The 17,006-nt window shown below is 37.4% G+C and overlaps 1 protein-coding gene across 2 annotated transcripts in view; it reads right to left on the reverse strand.

Moving 5' to 3' along the window:
- Window positions 1-17,006, reverse strand: part of GTF2F2 (general transcription factor IIF, polypeptide 2, 30kDa) — a 154,549-nt gene that overhangs the window by 45,002 nt on the left and 92,541 nt on the right. For both annotated transcript variants that reach the window (XR_001361509.1, XM_005863226.2), the window contains exon 6: window positions 41-140. Coding sequence is in view for 1 of the 2 variants with exons in the window: in XM_005863226.2 (XP_005863288.1) it covers window positions 41-140 (100 nt within the window). In the remaining variant the exon portion in view is untranslated. The remainder of the gene's footprint in view (window positions 1-40; window positions 141-17,006) is intronic.

Below are 17,006 nucleotides of genomic sequence, written 5' to 3' on the forward strand. Positions count from 1 at the left end.
GGTCTATGATACAGAAAAGGTATAATGAAGAAAGACTTACATTGTATTGATGATTGGCAACAGGTTTGTAATTGGTTGTCACAACTTTATCCAGTTGTTGTGATAGCCGTACGGGTTTAGAAGATTCTTCTATTTGCAGTCTGAAAAATAAAAGGCACTATTAATAAATTCCCTTGTTTATTATTATTAGAGTGAAACCTGAAGAGTTAGTCCTATAACTCTTCTTCCTCAAGAACTAATACTTAATATATACAAAGTAACCTCAGAAGACATACCAACCTTAATATAATACTTCAAAAACACACTGAGTATACGACTATAATGTAGAAACTAGACCATAAGCTAAACATACAATCTCACTGTGATTCTACAACTTTCTTCCAACCATATACTGATAGTCAAACTTTTATTAAAACAAATGATTTCTGAAAAAAATCTGCATGTAAAAATGAATTACTGTATCTTAAATCATTTGGCCTAAAACTAATCAAGTTATTAATTCAGAAATTCTATCCACTTAATAAGAGATAGAGTAAATAAAAAGATAATACACTACTACTCAGGGTCTAGTGCAGTGATGGCGAACCTTTTGAGCTCCGCATATAAGCATTTTGAAAAACCCTAACTTAACTCTGGTGCCGTGTCACATATAGAAATTTTTTGATATTTGCAACCATAGTAAAACAAAGACTTATATTTTTGATATGTATTTTATATATTTAAATGCCATTTAACAAAGAAAAATCAATCAACCAAAAAAATGAGTTCACCATCACTGGTCTAGTGGCTGCTTTATTGGACAATACAGACATAGAATATCTCCATTATCAAAGTAACTACTATTGGACAGCACTAGTCTATTTTAGGACTCCCTCTAAATCAGTGGTTCTCAAACTTCCTAATGCCTCGACCCTTTAATATAGTTCCTCATGTTGTGACCCAACCATAAAATTATTTTCGTTGCTACTTCATAACTGTAATTTTGCTACTGTTATGAATCGTAATGTAAATATCTGATATGCAGGATGTATTTTCATTGTTACAAATTGAATATAATTAAAGCATAGTGATTAATCACAAAAACAATATGCAATTATATATGTGTTTTCCGATGGTCTTAGGCAACCCCTGTGAAAGGGTCGTTCGACCCCCAAAGGGGTCGCGACCCACAGGTTGAGAACCGCGGCTCTAAATTAAAACATAACTCAAAATAGCACCTTTTAAAAAAATCCTCACCTGAGGATAATTTTTCCATTGATTTTTTTTTAAGAGAAAGGAAGAGCGGGGGTAGAGAGAGAAACATCAATATGAGAGAGACATATTGATTGGTTGCCTCCTGCACAAATCCTTTGGTGTGTGGATCGAGGCTCTAACCACTGAATCACACCAGCCTTGGCTCAAAATACCACTTAAAAAAAAAAAAGCCAAAAATAAACATGGCACTATGTACAGCATATTATAAAACATAATACTTGACCAGCATATTTATATATTCAAGTAGCAATCTTAGGTAATTTTGTTTTGGACTAAATGTTATCATATTTCATGATTCACATTTTACCATTTACTCCTTATTTTAAAAATTACATGAATTCATTTTTTCTATCAGCACAGTAAATCTAAAAGATGTTTTAAGGGGGAAAAAGTACAGTTTTTCATAGTGACTATTTTTAAACAAAATGTATCATTGTACCTTTATTTTTTTAAAATATATTTTATTGATCTTTTACAGAGAGGAAGGGAGAAGGATAGAGAGTTAGAAACATCCATGAGAGAGAAACATCAATCAGCTGCTTCCTGCACACCCCCAACTGGGAATGTGCCCGCAACCAAGGTACATGCCCTTGAACAGAATCGAACCTGGGACCCTTCAGTCCACAGGCCGACACTCTATCCACTGAGCCAGACTGGTTAGGGCTATCATTGTACTTTTATACTTCTCATCAGTAAGATCAGAATATAAGAATATATTTAAAGCACTACAAGGAAAAAAAATGCCAACCACATCTAGCTAAATTATAACTGAAGAGTAAGAGTGAAATAAAAGCATTTTTGAACAAAAAATAAGTCTATCATTGATAGATCCTCACTGAGAGAACTACTCAAGGACTTTTTTCAGTAAGAAGGAAAATGAACCCAAAAGAAACTAGTGGTATGCAATGGTCGTAGCAAAGAAATTGAGAACCATGATAGAAAGTTGCCCACTCAATAAACAAAAAAGGTGTGTTTTTGTTTGTTTGTATTTTTTAAGAAAAGAAAGTGCAACTAACATGAAAGGTGGGAAGGAAGACATCAGAATTAATGCATTTCTGTCTCTTTCTTTTGTTTTGTTAATCCTCACCCAAGGATATTTTTTCCATTGATTTTTTTAGAGAGAGTAGAAGGGAGAGAGAAGATTGATGTGAAAGAGGCTCATCCATTGGTTGCCTCTGTCTTACTGGGGCTGGGGATCAAACTCCGCAACCCAGGTACACGCCCTTGACCGGGAATCAAACCCACAATCCTTTGGTCTACAGGCCAACTTTCTCATCACTGAGTAAACCCGGCCAGGGCAGAATTAATTCATTTTAAGATTTCTATGTTCTCTAAATTTTCTGCAATAAGCATCTATTACATTTATAATCAGAAAGGAAGTATATTTTCTTAAAGAAAAAAAAATCATTTCTTGGAAGGTTAATTTCAAAGCATAAAAACATTGGTCATTTAAAAGCAATGCATGTTCAAGGATCCAAGATGACAGTGGAGAGGAAATTCAGACACTGACACGTACAGAGGAGAGACAATGTGAAGACACAGAGAGAAGATGACTGTCCACAAGACAAGGAGAGGGGCCTAGAACAGATCCCTTCCTCATGGCCCTCAGAAGGAACCAATCCTGCAGACACTCTAGTCTTGGATCCAGGACTGTGTGAAAATAAATTCCTGTTGCTAAACCTAAATAAATAAAAGCAACACATTTAACATCACATATTACTTTAGTTGAGTGGGACTTTAAATTCTTTGGCTCATTAGAATAGGAACTAAAAATAAATTTTCATTTAAAATTCCTAGCAAAGCACAACTTGCCGTTCTTATAATATTTATTATTTAATTCCCTGAAGTTTATTATCTATTTGCTTTTGCCTGCTCTTAGGCATATCAAATTACTCAGAAGATATTATATATCTACTAATTGCTTTTTTAATTTGAAAACTATAACTACTGTAAGTTTTGTTTTTACAACAAACCCAAATTCAGTATAGTAGTTTCTGCACTGAAAAATAAATATTTTTATTTTTCTAACTGTTTATAAATCCTTCCCTAATCTTTAAATACATAAAGTGATTGTTTTTATAAAGTGTAAGAAAAGTACTCTGGAAATGTCTATAGGAACTTACTGTTTATATAACTATAAATCAAATGTTACTTTGCTTTTCATGTGACAAATACATTTTCTATGAACCTTGAAGAAAGCACTAGCTAGAGGTCTAGAAGGGAGATGTCCACCCAAAAATGGACTTTGACTTACAATCCTTCAATGGCCTATTAACTGTTCTTAGATGAAACACAAGCTTCTTCAACATGACTTCACGTCTCTCTGGGTTCTAGTCCTTGCTTATCTCGCACATCTGCATCAGGCTACAGCTGTGCAATGACCAGATTTGAGAAGGAGCCTCCTCCTGGAAATCATGCAACACATGTTTCCTGGGTGCCTATCTCTGCCAGGCGCTAGGTTAGAGGTTGGGAATGCTGCAGTGAGGAAAAGACTTGTTCTAGTGAAAGACAAACATTAAACACATGCTTATCCACAACTAATTTACTGCAGTTCTAAAGAGAGACAGGACAGTGGTATTACAACAAATGATTGCATGTTGGCATGACATAAAAATTAACTTCAAGGTGTGCACTTGATGGTAAGCTGGAGCAGGACTGCTCATGCTTACAAGAGGTCGGTCAGGCAAGAAAACTGGGTGAAAATAACTTCTCCAAGCAGATAGGATGTCTCAAAGTGACTACCGAGATAAAATCTTTAGAGGTAAAAAAGTGGAAACAAATAGGAATGTTTACAAAGTGTTAGAACTAAGCCTGCGTAAATCCTTAAGAAAATATAAATTAAAAAAATATATAGCTAAGTGGCAAGCCTTTTCCTGAATACTTTTTTGTGTTCTAACCTTGGTCCTGTCCCCTAATGCACTCAGTTCTCAGGGGTATGGCCTCCCTAAATGGTAATCTGTTATGCTGCCACTAAATCATCTTCCCTGTTTCAATTGTCTCATTTCACAATTTAATCTTGAGATATTTAAAAAGGGAAGCGTTTACTAGCTCCTTCCATCCACATTAAATGATTGTTCCCATTATTTCACAATTTAAAAATTCCTTAGGGTTTCAGTTTGTTTAGGTGTCTTTATAAATGGTAGCTTATTCTTGTCATATTCTTATACTTGAATTTATCTGAAGAACTTATTTGCAGTTACTGCATCCTGATTTCAGTTCATGTGGAATACTTTCAATTCTAATGTAACAGTTCTATAAGCCAATGCCATCATCCCAAACAGTGTCATGCCACTTTATTCTCCAAGTATTTATTAATATTTTAAATATATAAAGAAATACACCCAACTAACATTTTAAAAATAAAAAGCTCATGTAAAATTTTAACCTTTTTATTATACATTTAAAGTTTGTTTAATTAAAAGAGGATCTTATGATTCAAAACTCAAAAGGTTAATCTATGGACTGAAAATATGACATTTTTAAAGACTAAACCTTAAAATAGTTTAATTAACCTTGAATAGTTTAAAATAATTTAGCAGGGTTCTTTACTTAACACTAAATAATTCATTTAACATTATTTCACGAAGTGTCAGAACAAGTTGCAGCTCCATTTCACCACTGAACAATGCACCAATTTAAACATCACTGACCTCAAAATGCCTTCAAAGTGAAAATAAGGTTCATCTGGGCTTGTACAAAATAACATAATTTGGAAATATTTGTGGTGGACTGTACAGGCAGGACTAAGAACAAGCTAAAAGCTTCACTATCCTGATCATTTAAAAAATGGGCCTTAACTTTTTCAGAAAAATTTAAGATGTGGTATTTTCAAGAAACAGCAACAGAGGCCCTGGCTCAGTTGGTTAGAACATCGTCCTGATACGCCAAGTTTTCGAGTTCAATCCCCAGTAAGGGCACATATACTAGTAAGAATCAACCAATGTGGGAAAGGGTAAAATAGAGATTAAACCTGGGGAAGACTATGTTTGTGTTTTAGAAAGATTACTCAGTTAATCAATGTGTGAGATGGTTTGGCAATGGACTGGAGAGGCAAGGGACAAGAGCTCAATGAGAAGGTCACTATACATCCAGGTAACAGGTAATGTGTGTTTGAATGAAGACAGCTGCTTAGGGGGATAGATAAGAGAATATCTCTGGGAGAGACCAAGATGGCGGCATAGGTAAACACCGATGTGTGTTTGAATGAAGACAGCTGCTCAGGGGGATAGATAAGAGAATATCTCTGAAGGCAGACTAGACAGGGCTTGATAATTGATAGGAAATACATGTTAAAATAAAGGATTGTTGAAAAAAAGAAGTATCAACCAATAAATACAAAAATAAGTGGAACAACAAATCGATGTTTCTCTCTTTCTAATCAATAAATAAATTTTAAAAAAGAAAAAAAAAGTAATACAAAAATAATATTCTGTGATTATTTAGATTCAGTCAGGCCGGTTTAACCTTTGTTTTATAAACCATTAAAAAACAAACATTACTAATTACTAAGCACTAATTACTACTACCACTTCAGGACAATATATAATATACTTCCAAATTCTTAGAAGGCTAGGACTCACTGAATTATTAGTCTTTCTAGAATTATTATTTAAGAGTTTTATCTCTTCTCAATAAAGAAAAAGCTCAAGGGCTACATAACTAAAAGCTTTCTGAAACACTAATAAAATTACAACTATTACAAATAATAACAGACATTTAAAGAGCACTTCCTATGTGCTGGAAACAGTGTTAAAAATTTTACCTACCATCTCAATCTTACTCTTTCCTCACATCCTATATAATAAAAGACTAATATGCAAATCAACCAAACGGCTGAATGACCAGTTGCTATGACATGCACTGACCCGCAGGGGGCAGACACTCAATGCAGGAGCTGCCCCCTGGTGGTCAGTGCACTCCCACAGGGGGAGCGCTGCTCAGCCAGAAGCCGGGCTCATGGCTGAGGAGCGGGAGCCTCTCCCACCTCTGCAGCAGTGCTAAGGATGTCTGACTGAGGGCTCCTGGCTGCAAGAGGGCACAGGCTGGGCTGAGAGACCCCCCCCCTCCCAGTGCACGAATTTCCCTCTAGTCTATTATATATATAGCCTAAGCCTAAGTGACAGTTACAACCAAACGGACGGTTGGTCGGTTGCTGTGACACGCAATGACCACCAGGGGGCAGATGCTCAACACAAGAGCTGCCCCATGGTGGTCAGTGCGCTCCCACAGCCAACCTCCAATTGGCCTGATCTGGACTGGGCAAGAGGGGCCCTGATCGGCCCGATCGCCTGCTAGGCCAAGGGACTCCACCCGTGCACAAATTTGTGCACTGGGCCTCTAGTTAAGCAATAACAGAACTGGAACTCAGGTCTTTGTTGTATACTTCAAGATTCAAGCAGTTAATCTATACAGTCCCTAAAAGTATACAATTCCTCCTATACAGTCTCCTAAAGGACCAAAGAACAGAATAATATCTCTACTTAACCCAATTCTAACACAGAGAGAAGAGTACATTCTCCTTTACAACACTGAAAACAAAGATTCCTATTCAGTCAATGTCACTGGTCATTAGGCTATAATCACAGTCCATAATCACCTTTATCAAAATTACTTAAAGAGCTTCATTACACGTTATATAAGTAGACTATTTTCATGCTTAAGCAGAAAACCCTAAGTAATAATGCCTTGCTAATCTGATTATCAACTACAGAATTAAACAACTACAAAAACATTGAACAACAAATGTTTACATGAGCAACTGCCAATGTAGGAGTTATTTTATAATGTAAATACCATTTTTTTAGCATTCATCTATCTTTTGCTATAGCTACACTTGATTGCAATTTAAGCTGTTCTTAAAATGACATACTTAAAAGTTTCATGGCAAAGAGAAGCAGGAACATATCAGAGCACTGGGACTATCTATGAGAGAAAACAAATACATGTGGCCCAAGGTCAGATAACCAAAAAGGAAATTTCGGGAGAAGAACCAGCTTGGGAGCAGATGGAAAGAAAGCTGAAAGCTGAAAGAAAGGCCAGGTGAGGTACGGCACAGGTGCACACTGAGCTGATTTACTGATATGAAAAGGCTCTGATGATGCCTAATTGAAAACAGTAAATTTATAGAAAGTTTCAGTTTTGGGGGACTAGGACAAAGAGTGCTTCTCAGAGGAATTGTAACAGTAGTACATTTTAGCTTATTAGAATGTGGATTTAATTGCTAATAAAAAGACTTTATGGCCCTAGCCGGTTTAGCTCAGTGGATAGAGCGTCGGCTGCGAACTGAAGGGTCCCAGGTTCGATTCCGGCCAAGGGCACATGCCCGGGTTGTGGGCTCGATCCCCAGTAGGGGGCGTGCAGGAGGCAGCCGATCAATGATTCTCTCTCATCATTGATGTTTCTCTCTCTCTCTCTCCCTCTCCCTCCCTCTCTGAAATCAATAAAGAAATATATTTTTTAAAAAAAGACTTTATGAAAACAGGGGCCTTCCCTATGTCCCCAGGGCCTAGAACAGGCATGTCACATAAAGTGTTGAATATATTAGGGGGAAAAAGACAAGAATTTTTAGACTGTACTTAATAAGAGATGGTAATTTGATTGTCAAATCATATGATTTACAGTGATATATGCTAACATTTAGATTTGGCATTTAAGAAAAGAGAGTGTAAAATGTATTAAGGTTTAATTTTCACTCTGTAAGAAATACCCAATAAAGGAAAATAGTCCATTATCTCCTTGCACTATTCAATATGGTAGCCACTGGCAATATGCAACTATTTATTTATGTAGTTTTGTTTTTTTTTTAAGCCAGTCAAGTTTAGCAGTGGGGGGTTTATGTAGTTTAAAAAAAAAAACAAAAAACATTTTTATTGATTTCAGAGAGGAAGGGAAAAGGACAGACAGAAAAATAAATGATGAGAGAGAATCATTGACTGGCTACCTCCTGCACACCCCACATTGGGGATCGAGCCCACAACCTGGGTATGTGCCTAGACCTAGAATTGAACCATGACCTCCTGGTTCATAGGTCAAGGCTCAACCACTGAGCCATGCCAGCCAGGCTGCAACAATTTAAATTAAGTAAAATCAAATAAAACTAAAACCTCAGTTCCTCAGGTACACCAGCTAATTTTAAATGCTCAAGAGCTACATGTGGCTAGCCCCTATCATATTGGACAACACAATATAGAACACTTGTATCACCACAGAAAGTCCTACTGGACAGTGCAAGAGAATCACAAACTCAAATGTCTACAGGGACCTATCAAGTAAAGTAGAAAGTAACAGTGAGAGAGGTAGAGGCTCTGGTGAACTGGAAATGGAGTACATGCTCCATCCCAAGTCCTCAGCACCAGTTGATAGTTACTCAGTCAGATTTTTAGGTGAAATAATTTATTAAACATTGTCTACTGATTCAATTAAAAAAACAGGCACCCCCCAAAACCAAAAACCCCCTCAAAACCAAACTATACACCAGCTATACCAGGCCACTAGGAGGCAAACCTCTGATTTATATATCTACACCCCAGGGTTTTGTTTTGTTTTGTTTTAAGCAAAGAAGCAGCAAACAATTAAGAATTATTACTAAAAGTAGGAAGGTCATGACACAAATGTGTCATAACTCCTGGCATCAAAACTACAGTTTTGTTGAAGGACCAGCAATTCCCTCCACTTCCAATCCCACGCTCCCAATCCAGAGGAGAATCCATGCTCTGGCTGACAAACTCTCCTAGATTGTGCTTGGACTAAGAACTGAAAAATATTTTCTATATAATACAGAAATGTGATCTTTTTTTTACTTTTTGTAGAATTAGCAATTTCATTATGATTCAACCTGATAGCTCCCTCTTAATGAAAGACTTAATACTGAGTTGAATTCTCGTATATGAGAACAATATTCAAATCGCTAATTAAGTCTCATTGTAATGGTGACTTGCCCATGATCGTACAGTTTGACAGAGGCAGACAGGAAAAAAAATTCAAGATTCCTTGTCCACTGCTCTTCACCATAATTGCATCTTAAATGTAATGAAGCAATTCAGACATCTTCTCAAGTTGGTAAATGTATGCTATACCAATTTAAAATATTTAGAGCTATTTAAGAAGAAATTATGTCCAAAATATGTCCATTACAATAGCTGGCAAGGTGTTCAGAAGGGGTTACACCCAGTGAGGGAATGATGATTCACCCTGGACGTTTGTTAAAAACAACAGCTACTAACAAGTTTTTGGTATATGTTGAGTAAGGAAAAATAAACGACACAGTGACAGTGTAATGAAGACTTTTATGTAAGTGTTTCTATTTTTCTAATTACTGCCTAATTTTTGATTTTCACTGAAACAATGTAAGACTCGATCTTTTATCTTCAGGAAGAGCACATTGTCAGCATTCCAGAGAGTACTTCCTCATCTCTGTTAGCTAAACAACAAAACTCCACTCAATAGTCCAAATATAAGTATCTTATCTCAGAGCCAGAATATTTTTACTATCTTATATTCTTTCCTTATGTATTCTATTTATGATCTTGAACTTTAAGTCAAGCTTAGTGGACATCTTTAACTGAAGCAGAAGCAGTACTTCTAAGTCACTAGCATTCTGGTTGCATGAAAGTACAATAGATGGCCAACTGGAGGAAGGGGATCAGGAAGGCAAAGCACACAACAACTGGTTCTTATGAAGCTGGGAGGCAATAGGATATCCAAGGTTTTCACTGCCTTAAGTTTTTGGTCAAATAATTATAACTTTTGGTCACCTGTACCTTATCCATTGCAATATCTTTTTCTTTAGCCTAATCAGACATGATTTCTTATATCATTTCATAAAAGCAAACTGCTTTCCACCTTGGAAAGTTTGGATTCCTCTCACAATCCAGGACCACTGGCTCCTAACTGCTCACCTGCCTGCCTTCCTGATCGCCCCTAACCCCTCTGCCTGCCTGCATGATCGCCCTTAACCCCTCTGCCTGCTGGCCTGATTGCCCCTAACTGCCTCTGCCTGCCGGCCTGATCGCCCCTGCCTCTTCCTACTGGCCTGATTGCCCCTAACCGCCCTCCCCTGCCGGCCTGATCACCCCTAACTGCCCTCTAACTGCTCCCCTGCCGGCCTGATCACCCCTAACTGCCTCTGCCTTGGCCCTGGCCACCATGGCTTTGTCTGGAAGGAGGACCGGACAAACGGAAGATATCTGGTCGACCTGGTCTAATTAGCATATTACCCTTTTATTAGTATAGATAATTTTGTCAGTTCATGTTGCCAGCCCTCTCAATAACATTCAAATATGTTGTTGTAAGCTCCCCAAAGTACTTATCCACTAACTTACTGATAAAGAGGCTTCTGGCTTGATATTATTTGGTGGAGCATTGTGCAACAGTGACAAAGTTACCTGGCCAATATGCATATTTTCTCTAACACAGAGTCCATGGATAGATTTATTAATAACTGATATATTAATATTACCAATTGAATAATATAATTTTCTTGCTATCAGTAGAGGGGAGAAGGCACTATAAAATGTTTCAGTTTGATTTTTCTAAGTATATAAAATATAACCTGGTTCAATTTAAACCTAGGTTATTTTATATTGGTCTTTGTACAAAAACAATAAACTTAGCATACGGATAAAGGGTTTCTAAACAAGATCTGGGTAAAAACAGCCCTGATTTTCATAGATCTAAAAATTTATAGATTTAGACTCTAAATTACTTTATTTGCATTGCTAGCTCTACTTAAAAGCAGCTTTACCTTTTATTACTTATTTAATAGTCTATAATTCCTGTAAAATGTTAGGGATATCAGCCTATTCTTCATGTGCCTCTGGTTAGTCATAGAATGACTAATACTATGGGTCAAAAGAAATGTATAAAAATGTATTCTGCATCAACATGCATGAATGGTACAAACTGATATAGGATACTTATAGCCATGATGCATATTCGAGAAGTGATGGACAAAATCTACTTTATTATGGTAAGCTGTAGATATGATCTAGATCTGGGTCATTTATCTTTGTAAATGCTGCTTTGTAGACATCTTTGATTAGGCTGAATACCAGTAGGAAGATGATGAGGATGAATACTAAGAAGGCAGAAACTCCTATATTATTTCCAGTTGTAATGGTTTTATACCAAGCTCCTTCTCTCAGTTCCCTCTAGAATTGCTAGCTGAAGGCAAAGGCAAAGTCTGTATCCATGGGACACTCCAAAGTAGCATACTCAAATAGCAACTGACCCTACAACCTTTCTTCTAGCACAATCCATTCAACAACACAGTTAGACAGGAACAAATGAGAAATCATGTATATGTACATATATACATTTGAATAAACACATAATATTTAAAACATGTCCATGTTTTTCCTGGTACAATATATAGAACCAAGGAAGAAATTAATAAGAATAAAAATTCATAAGATGGGGTTAAAAGTATGGAATGTGTTTGAAAAAAACAATTTAGATGTGAAATGAACTTGGTGGGTTAAAGTGAGCCTTCACATGTTTAAAATAGATGGTACAAAAATAGTATTTACATCACTTAAGACTGGATCAGATTCTTGACACTGACCTCTATCATCATGAAAAGACTATCTTTTCCAAATAATGCATATTAGAGAATGTGCATTTTCTGTAATGTATATGAAATCTTAAGGAAACACATTTAAAAAAATGAGCTCAGCCGATGTGGCTCAGTGTTTGAACGTCAACCCATGAATCAGGAAGTCACAGTTCAATTCTAGGTCAGGTACATGCCTGGGTTGCGGGCTGGATCCCTAGTAGGGGACAGGTGTGCAGGAGGCAGCCGATCGATGATTCTCTCTCATCACTGATGTTTCTATCTCTCTCTCCCTCTCTGTTCCTTTAAATTGAAGTCAATAAAAACATATTTTTAAAAAAATGAAGATTCATGTAGCCCTGGCCAGTGTTGCTCAGTGGTTTTAGAGCCTTAGCCCACACACCGAAGGGTCACAGGTTTGATTCCTGGTCAAGGGTGAGTATCTGGGTTGCAGGTACTCTCTCTAAGAAAATAAAGAAATCAATGGGGAAAACATCCTTGGGTGAGGATTAACAAACAAACAAATAAACAAGATTCATGTAACTGCTAGTTTAAGTAGTGAATACAAGAAATTAAAGTGAGTGTGTAGGAGAGGAAATGAATTAAGGTAAAATAAGTCAAGGAGGCTGACCTATCAGATATTAGATAATAAAAAAACTAGAAAAATTACTGTGATGAGAAGTACTTTGCAATTATATTACAAATATATGTATTACATTATAAATCAAAGGCTTATAATCAGAATTATTTAAGATGATTTAAAGCTAAGCACCTAAGATTATTAGACAGCCCCAACTGCTAACTTTCTTATCAATTTCTCTAACTCCTAAAAATACTTATATTAGCGATTAAATAAACCGCCTATGGGATAGAAACAATGTTTCCCTCGTTAGAGCCACTGTGATACATACTGCAAGTATAATCATTTTTCCAAATTAAAATTTCTATGATCCTATGACTATGTGATGTCAACAGAATACAGCAGTGGGATCATATAACTTCTATTTAACAAATTTAAAAATACAATTCTGCAAAATTCCAGATGCCTGTGAGTAGAAATCAGAATTATTACCTTAGCTGCATATCATGTCAAACTGTAGGAAGCTATTAGGCATACACTAACCAAGACACCGTTGCTATGACGACTAAGCAACTACAGCAAATGGCTACTTCATTAGTGACTCCATAACAATTATAAATGCTGAATAGATGGGAATAATCTGGCACTATTTGGCCACCAATGTGCACTGAGATTCAGAGAGAATTTCTGAAAAGATAGGTAAATTTTAAGTAGTTGTTTTTTAGCGACCTTCAAACATGAAGAAGAGAGAGGTTCTGATGTTAACTAGAACCAAATCAAGCCAGGGGGAACAACTTAGAGGAGTGGTTAGGTTCAAGGGAGAATGCTCTGTTTAGGAGCAGCTGCTGTGGTGCTGATATTGATATTGAAGATGGAAAGTCACTTAGAATGGCAAAGAGAGAAAGAAGGACTCCCTAATGATTCACTGCTTCAGACTTTCCACTGTAAATGGGCTTTTAGGCCATATGATCTCAATTTCTTTTCATCAAGCAGATGAAGAAAGGGGTGAGAAAGATTTCTGTACACCCTGTTTCAAATTGGAAGAATTTAAACTTTACATTCAAAAATAAAAAATGAAAGTTGGACATAAACTTCTCTGATACCGTGACAAAAAAATAATGCTAGAATTAGGAGGAGGAGAGGAAAGAAGAGAGAGAGGAAGGCAAGAAGGGAAGGACAGGCGGAAAGGGAGGGGAAGTGAAGAGTAAGTGGTAAAAAAGATTGTTATCTATCTATATATATAAAAGCTTAAGTGACTGAATGACCAGAATGACAGGTCGCTATGACACATACTGACCACCAGGAGGCAGATGCTCAACGCAGGAGCTACCCCCTGGTGGTCAGTGCGCTCCCACAGTGGGAGTGCTGCTCAGCTGAAACTCATCCTGGCGGCCCATGAGCCCGTCGCCAGCCCGTTGGACCTGCAGGACTACTGAGGGAGTACTAGGACAATCTCCGGAGAACAGGCCAGGCACCAACAGACCAGCACTGCTGGCCTTCTGGAAGTCAGCCTTGAGCACCGAGGCCGCTCCCCCTCTCTAGATGCTCCGCAAGGAAGAAAGGATATAAAAGCGGCCGCCAGGTGGCTCCCAACAACCAGCGTGAAAGTCAGCAGGATGGATCTGTATCCCGGGCAAAGGCATCCCACCACCAGCCCAGGCTGATTGTGTCCTGGTCTTCCCCCCAACCCCCTCAGGACCCCACCTGTGCACAAATTCATGCACCAGGCCTCTAGTTCAGGCTATAAAAGCAGCTCATATATGCCAAACTAAGCTATTAGGAGTCAGTTGCTAAAACAGGGGAACTACAGGAAAGAGTTCACTTTAAAATAGATTAATTCAGCAGCAATAAGGAGAATGAACCAGGGTAGGGAGAGACTGGTGTCAGGGAGAACAATAAACAAGGGATGAAGAGAAGCTACACAGTAGCAGTTGACGGACAGAATGGTGAGTACTGTACATATGACAATGAACTCTATAGAGGTCTGGAGACCTAATATAAGCCAGACCAAGTGTCAGATACTGTGAGAGAAACCAAAATGAAAAAGCTACAAGCTGGTGGAGGAGTGGACAAGAAACACTTCTGAGGACTCCTCATCATATTTGGAATTTGCCACCTTCTTTTCTAGCTCTCACTCCTTTTTTTTTTCTAAATCCTCACCTGAGGATATATGTTTTTCCAGTATTTTTCTTTTTTTTTTTTAGAGAGACTGGAAGGGAGGGAGGAAGAGGGGAGAGAAACATCGATGTGAGAGAGACACATTGGACGGTTGCCTCCCACATGCACCCCAACCAGGATGGGAGATAGAACAGCAACCAAGGTACATGGCCTTGTCTTCACCAAGGCCAAAACAAAGGCCAGTGTACAGAGTTTCTAATTCATATTAAAGCTTAGTCCTTTGGAGTCCACGTGGTCTGCTGTGGGCCCCAGGTGGCCACTAGACCTATATGGCTTCGTGCGTTACTGGGCAAGGGAGAAAGGCTTTGTTCCCTGGGATTACATTATCATGGGCTTGGGAAGGACCAGGCACTTTTTCAAAATAACCAATTAACTTCCCAAGCTTTCACAGGCTTCTAATGGGTCCACCCCCTAACAAATCCATTCTTTCTCATACTAGACTGAGAGGCTTCTATGGTAGCCATGTCAGCACTCCCATTACACATGCCTCATAGAAACTCAGGTGGTTCCCTGGGGGAGTATATAAAGTTGTAATTTCCTGGTGAAGCAAGCAGGCTCATGCTCCCCAGGTGATTATGCTTTTAATAATGTCTGATTCCCTTTGCTTTCTTCCTTTATTACTATCTAACTACTACACTAACAAAACTCTTCTAAATTTCCATGCTAATGAAATATTTTAAAAGTCAGTATACACTTTCAAGCAATATAATAATATACTTAAAAAAAGAGAAACAACTGAACGATAGGCTAGAAATAGTGCAAATGCACAAAAGTAGCTTTCCTATTTCCAGCTATATAAGTAATTTTTAAAGGAAAAACTTTGTAATATCAATAAAAATACAAATACACAAAGCAATCCTTACCAAAAATGTTCAACCCTATATGAAGAAAACTACACACTGTTACTAAAAGATATAAAAGAAAGCCTGAGTAAATGGAGAGAATAACTGTTTCTGAATGAGATTAAATATGCTAAGAAGCTAATTAGTTCTTCCTAAATAATTTTATTAAAAAATAAGAGATTTTTACTGGAATATTGTGAATTAAAAAAACTGCTCTAAAATTTACATGGAAGACTAAACCGGTAAGACAAATTAAGAAAAAAAACTTTACAGCGTCCACGGAGGGAAAGGCCTTTCTGCTCAAACCTCACTATGGGGGTGGGTGGGGTGAATTTCATTATTCCTAGATCCTGTGCTAGAAATCTTCATTTCTGTCCTCACATCTTGGACCTTAGTCCTGGGGGCTAAAAAAAAACAAAACAAAACAAAAAAAACTTTAAAGAACAATAATAATGGGGACCATAATATTCTAGGCATTAAAATGTTATTAAGCCACAATAATTAAAACAGTACATTTCTGGTATAAAATAAGAAAGATGAAATAGAAGAGACTGCTTAGAAACAGACCCTATGATGTGCAAGAATGAAATTTATAATCAAGTGGTATCACAAACTTCTGATTAAGGGAAGAGACAGTCAAATAATATACTTACATGAGGAAAAGCTCCACCTTCTAGAACAGGGTGGGGAACCTTTTTTCTGCCAAGGGCCATTTGGATATTTATAACATCACTCGAAGGCCATATAAAATTATCAACTTAAAAATTAGCCTGCTACATTTGGTCAAACATTTAATTAACTCACCCCTAATGCCTTGGCAGGGCAAAACCAAATGATTTCGAGGGCCTTATGTGGCCTGCAGGCCAGACGTTTCCTGTCCCTGTTCTAGAATATGCTGACAGGGAAAGGTGTCAAAAAGTAAGGCAGGCTTGAGACATCTGAGTGAATGGTAACCAACAGTATACTTTTAGAGTTATGGTTACAACATGACATATATTAAAAAATTTATTTTTGATTAGGTAATCCAGTCACATCCTATATCAGGGGTGGGCAACCCCTTGCACGCGTGCCAAACATGGCACGCCAGTAACTTTTGCTGGCAAGCGAAACCCTCTCTTATAATCTTCCATTTACAATTTTTTCCTTAATATCGACTTTTTTATTTTTCAGATAAATTCAGTGTAGGTGCATCTTAGATAAATAAATAATTTTACATAACAAGTTATCTTAAAGACCATAGACATGGATTGACGAGAGAGGGGAAGAGCAATTTCTATGCCTCTGCCTTAACTCTCCCTGCCTTCCTAGATCCGACCAGTGTTTTGGTTTCATCCACATACGCTTGTGAATCTTTGTTCTCAGTGATGAATTTTGTTAAGTCTCGTAATAGGAGTAGCCTGACGGATGAAAGTAGTAGCTCGTGCATATCTCTGAAGGTCACGAAATATAAACCTGATGTAAAATCTCTGTCATCAGTGATGCAGCATATAAGTCCCACTGATAATATCAAACGGAGTCATAAAGTTTTCTGTCGGACTATCAGTGTACACGGATACATTAAAAAATAAATGTATTTTTCATCATCATATACTGTATTTTTGTC

Source organism: Myotis brandtii, unplaced genomic scaffold, assembly GCF_000412655.1.
Source record: "Myotis brandtii unplaced genomic scaffold, ASM41265v1 scaffold174, whole genome shotgun sequence".
Lineage (NCBI taxonomy): Eukaryota > Metazoa > Chordata > Mammalia > Chiroptera > Vespertilionidae > Myotis > Myotis brandtii.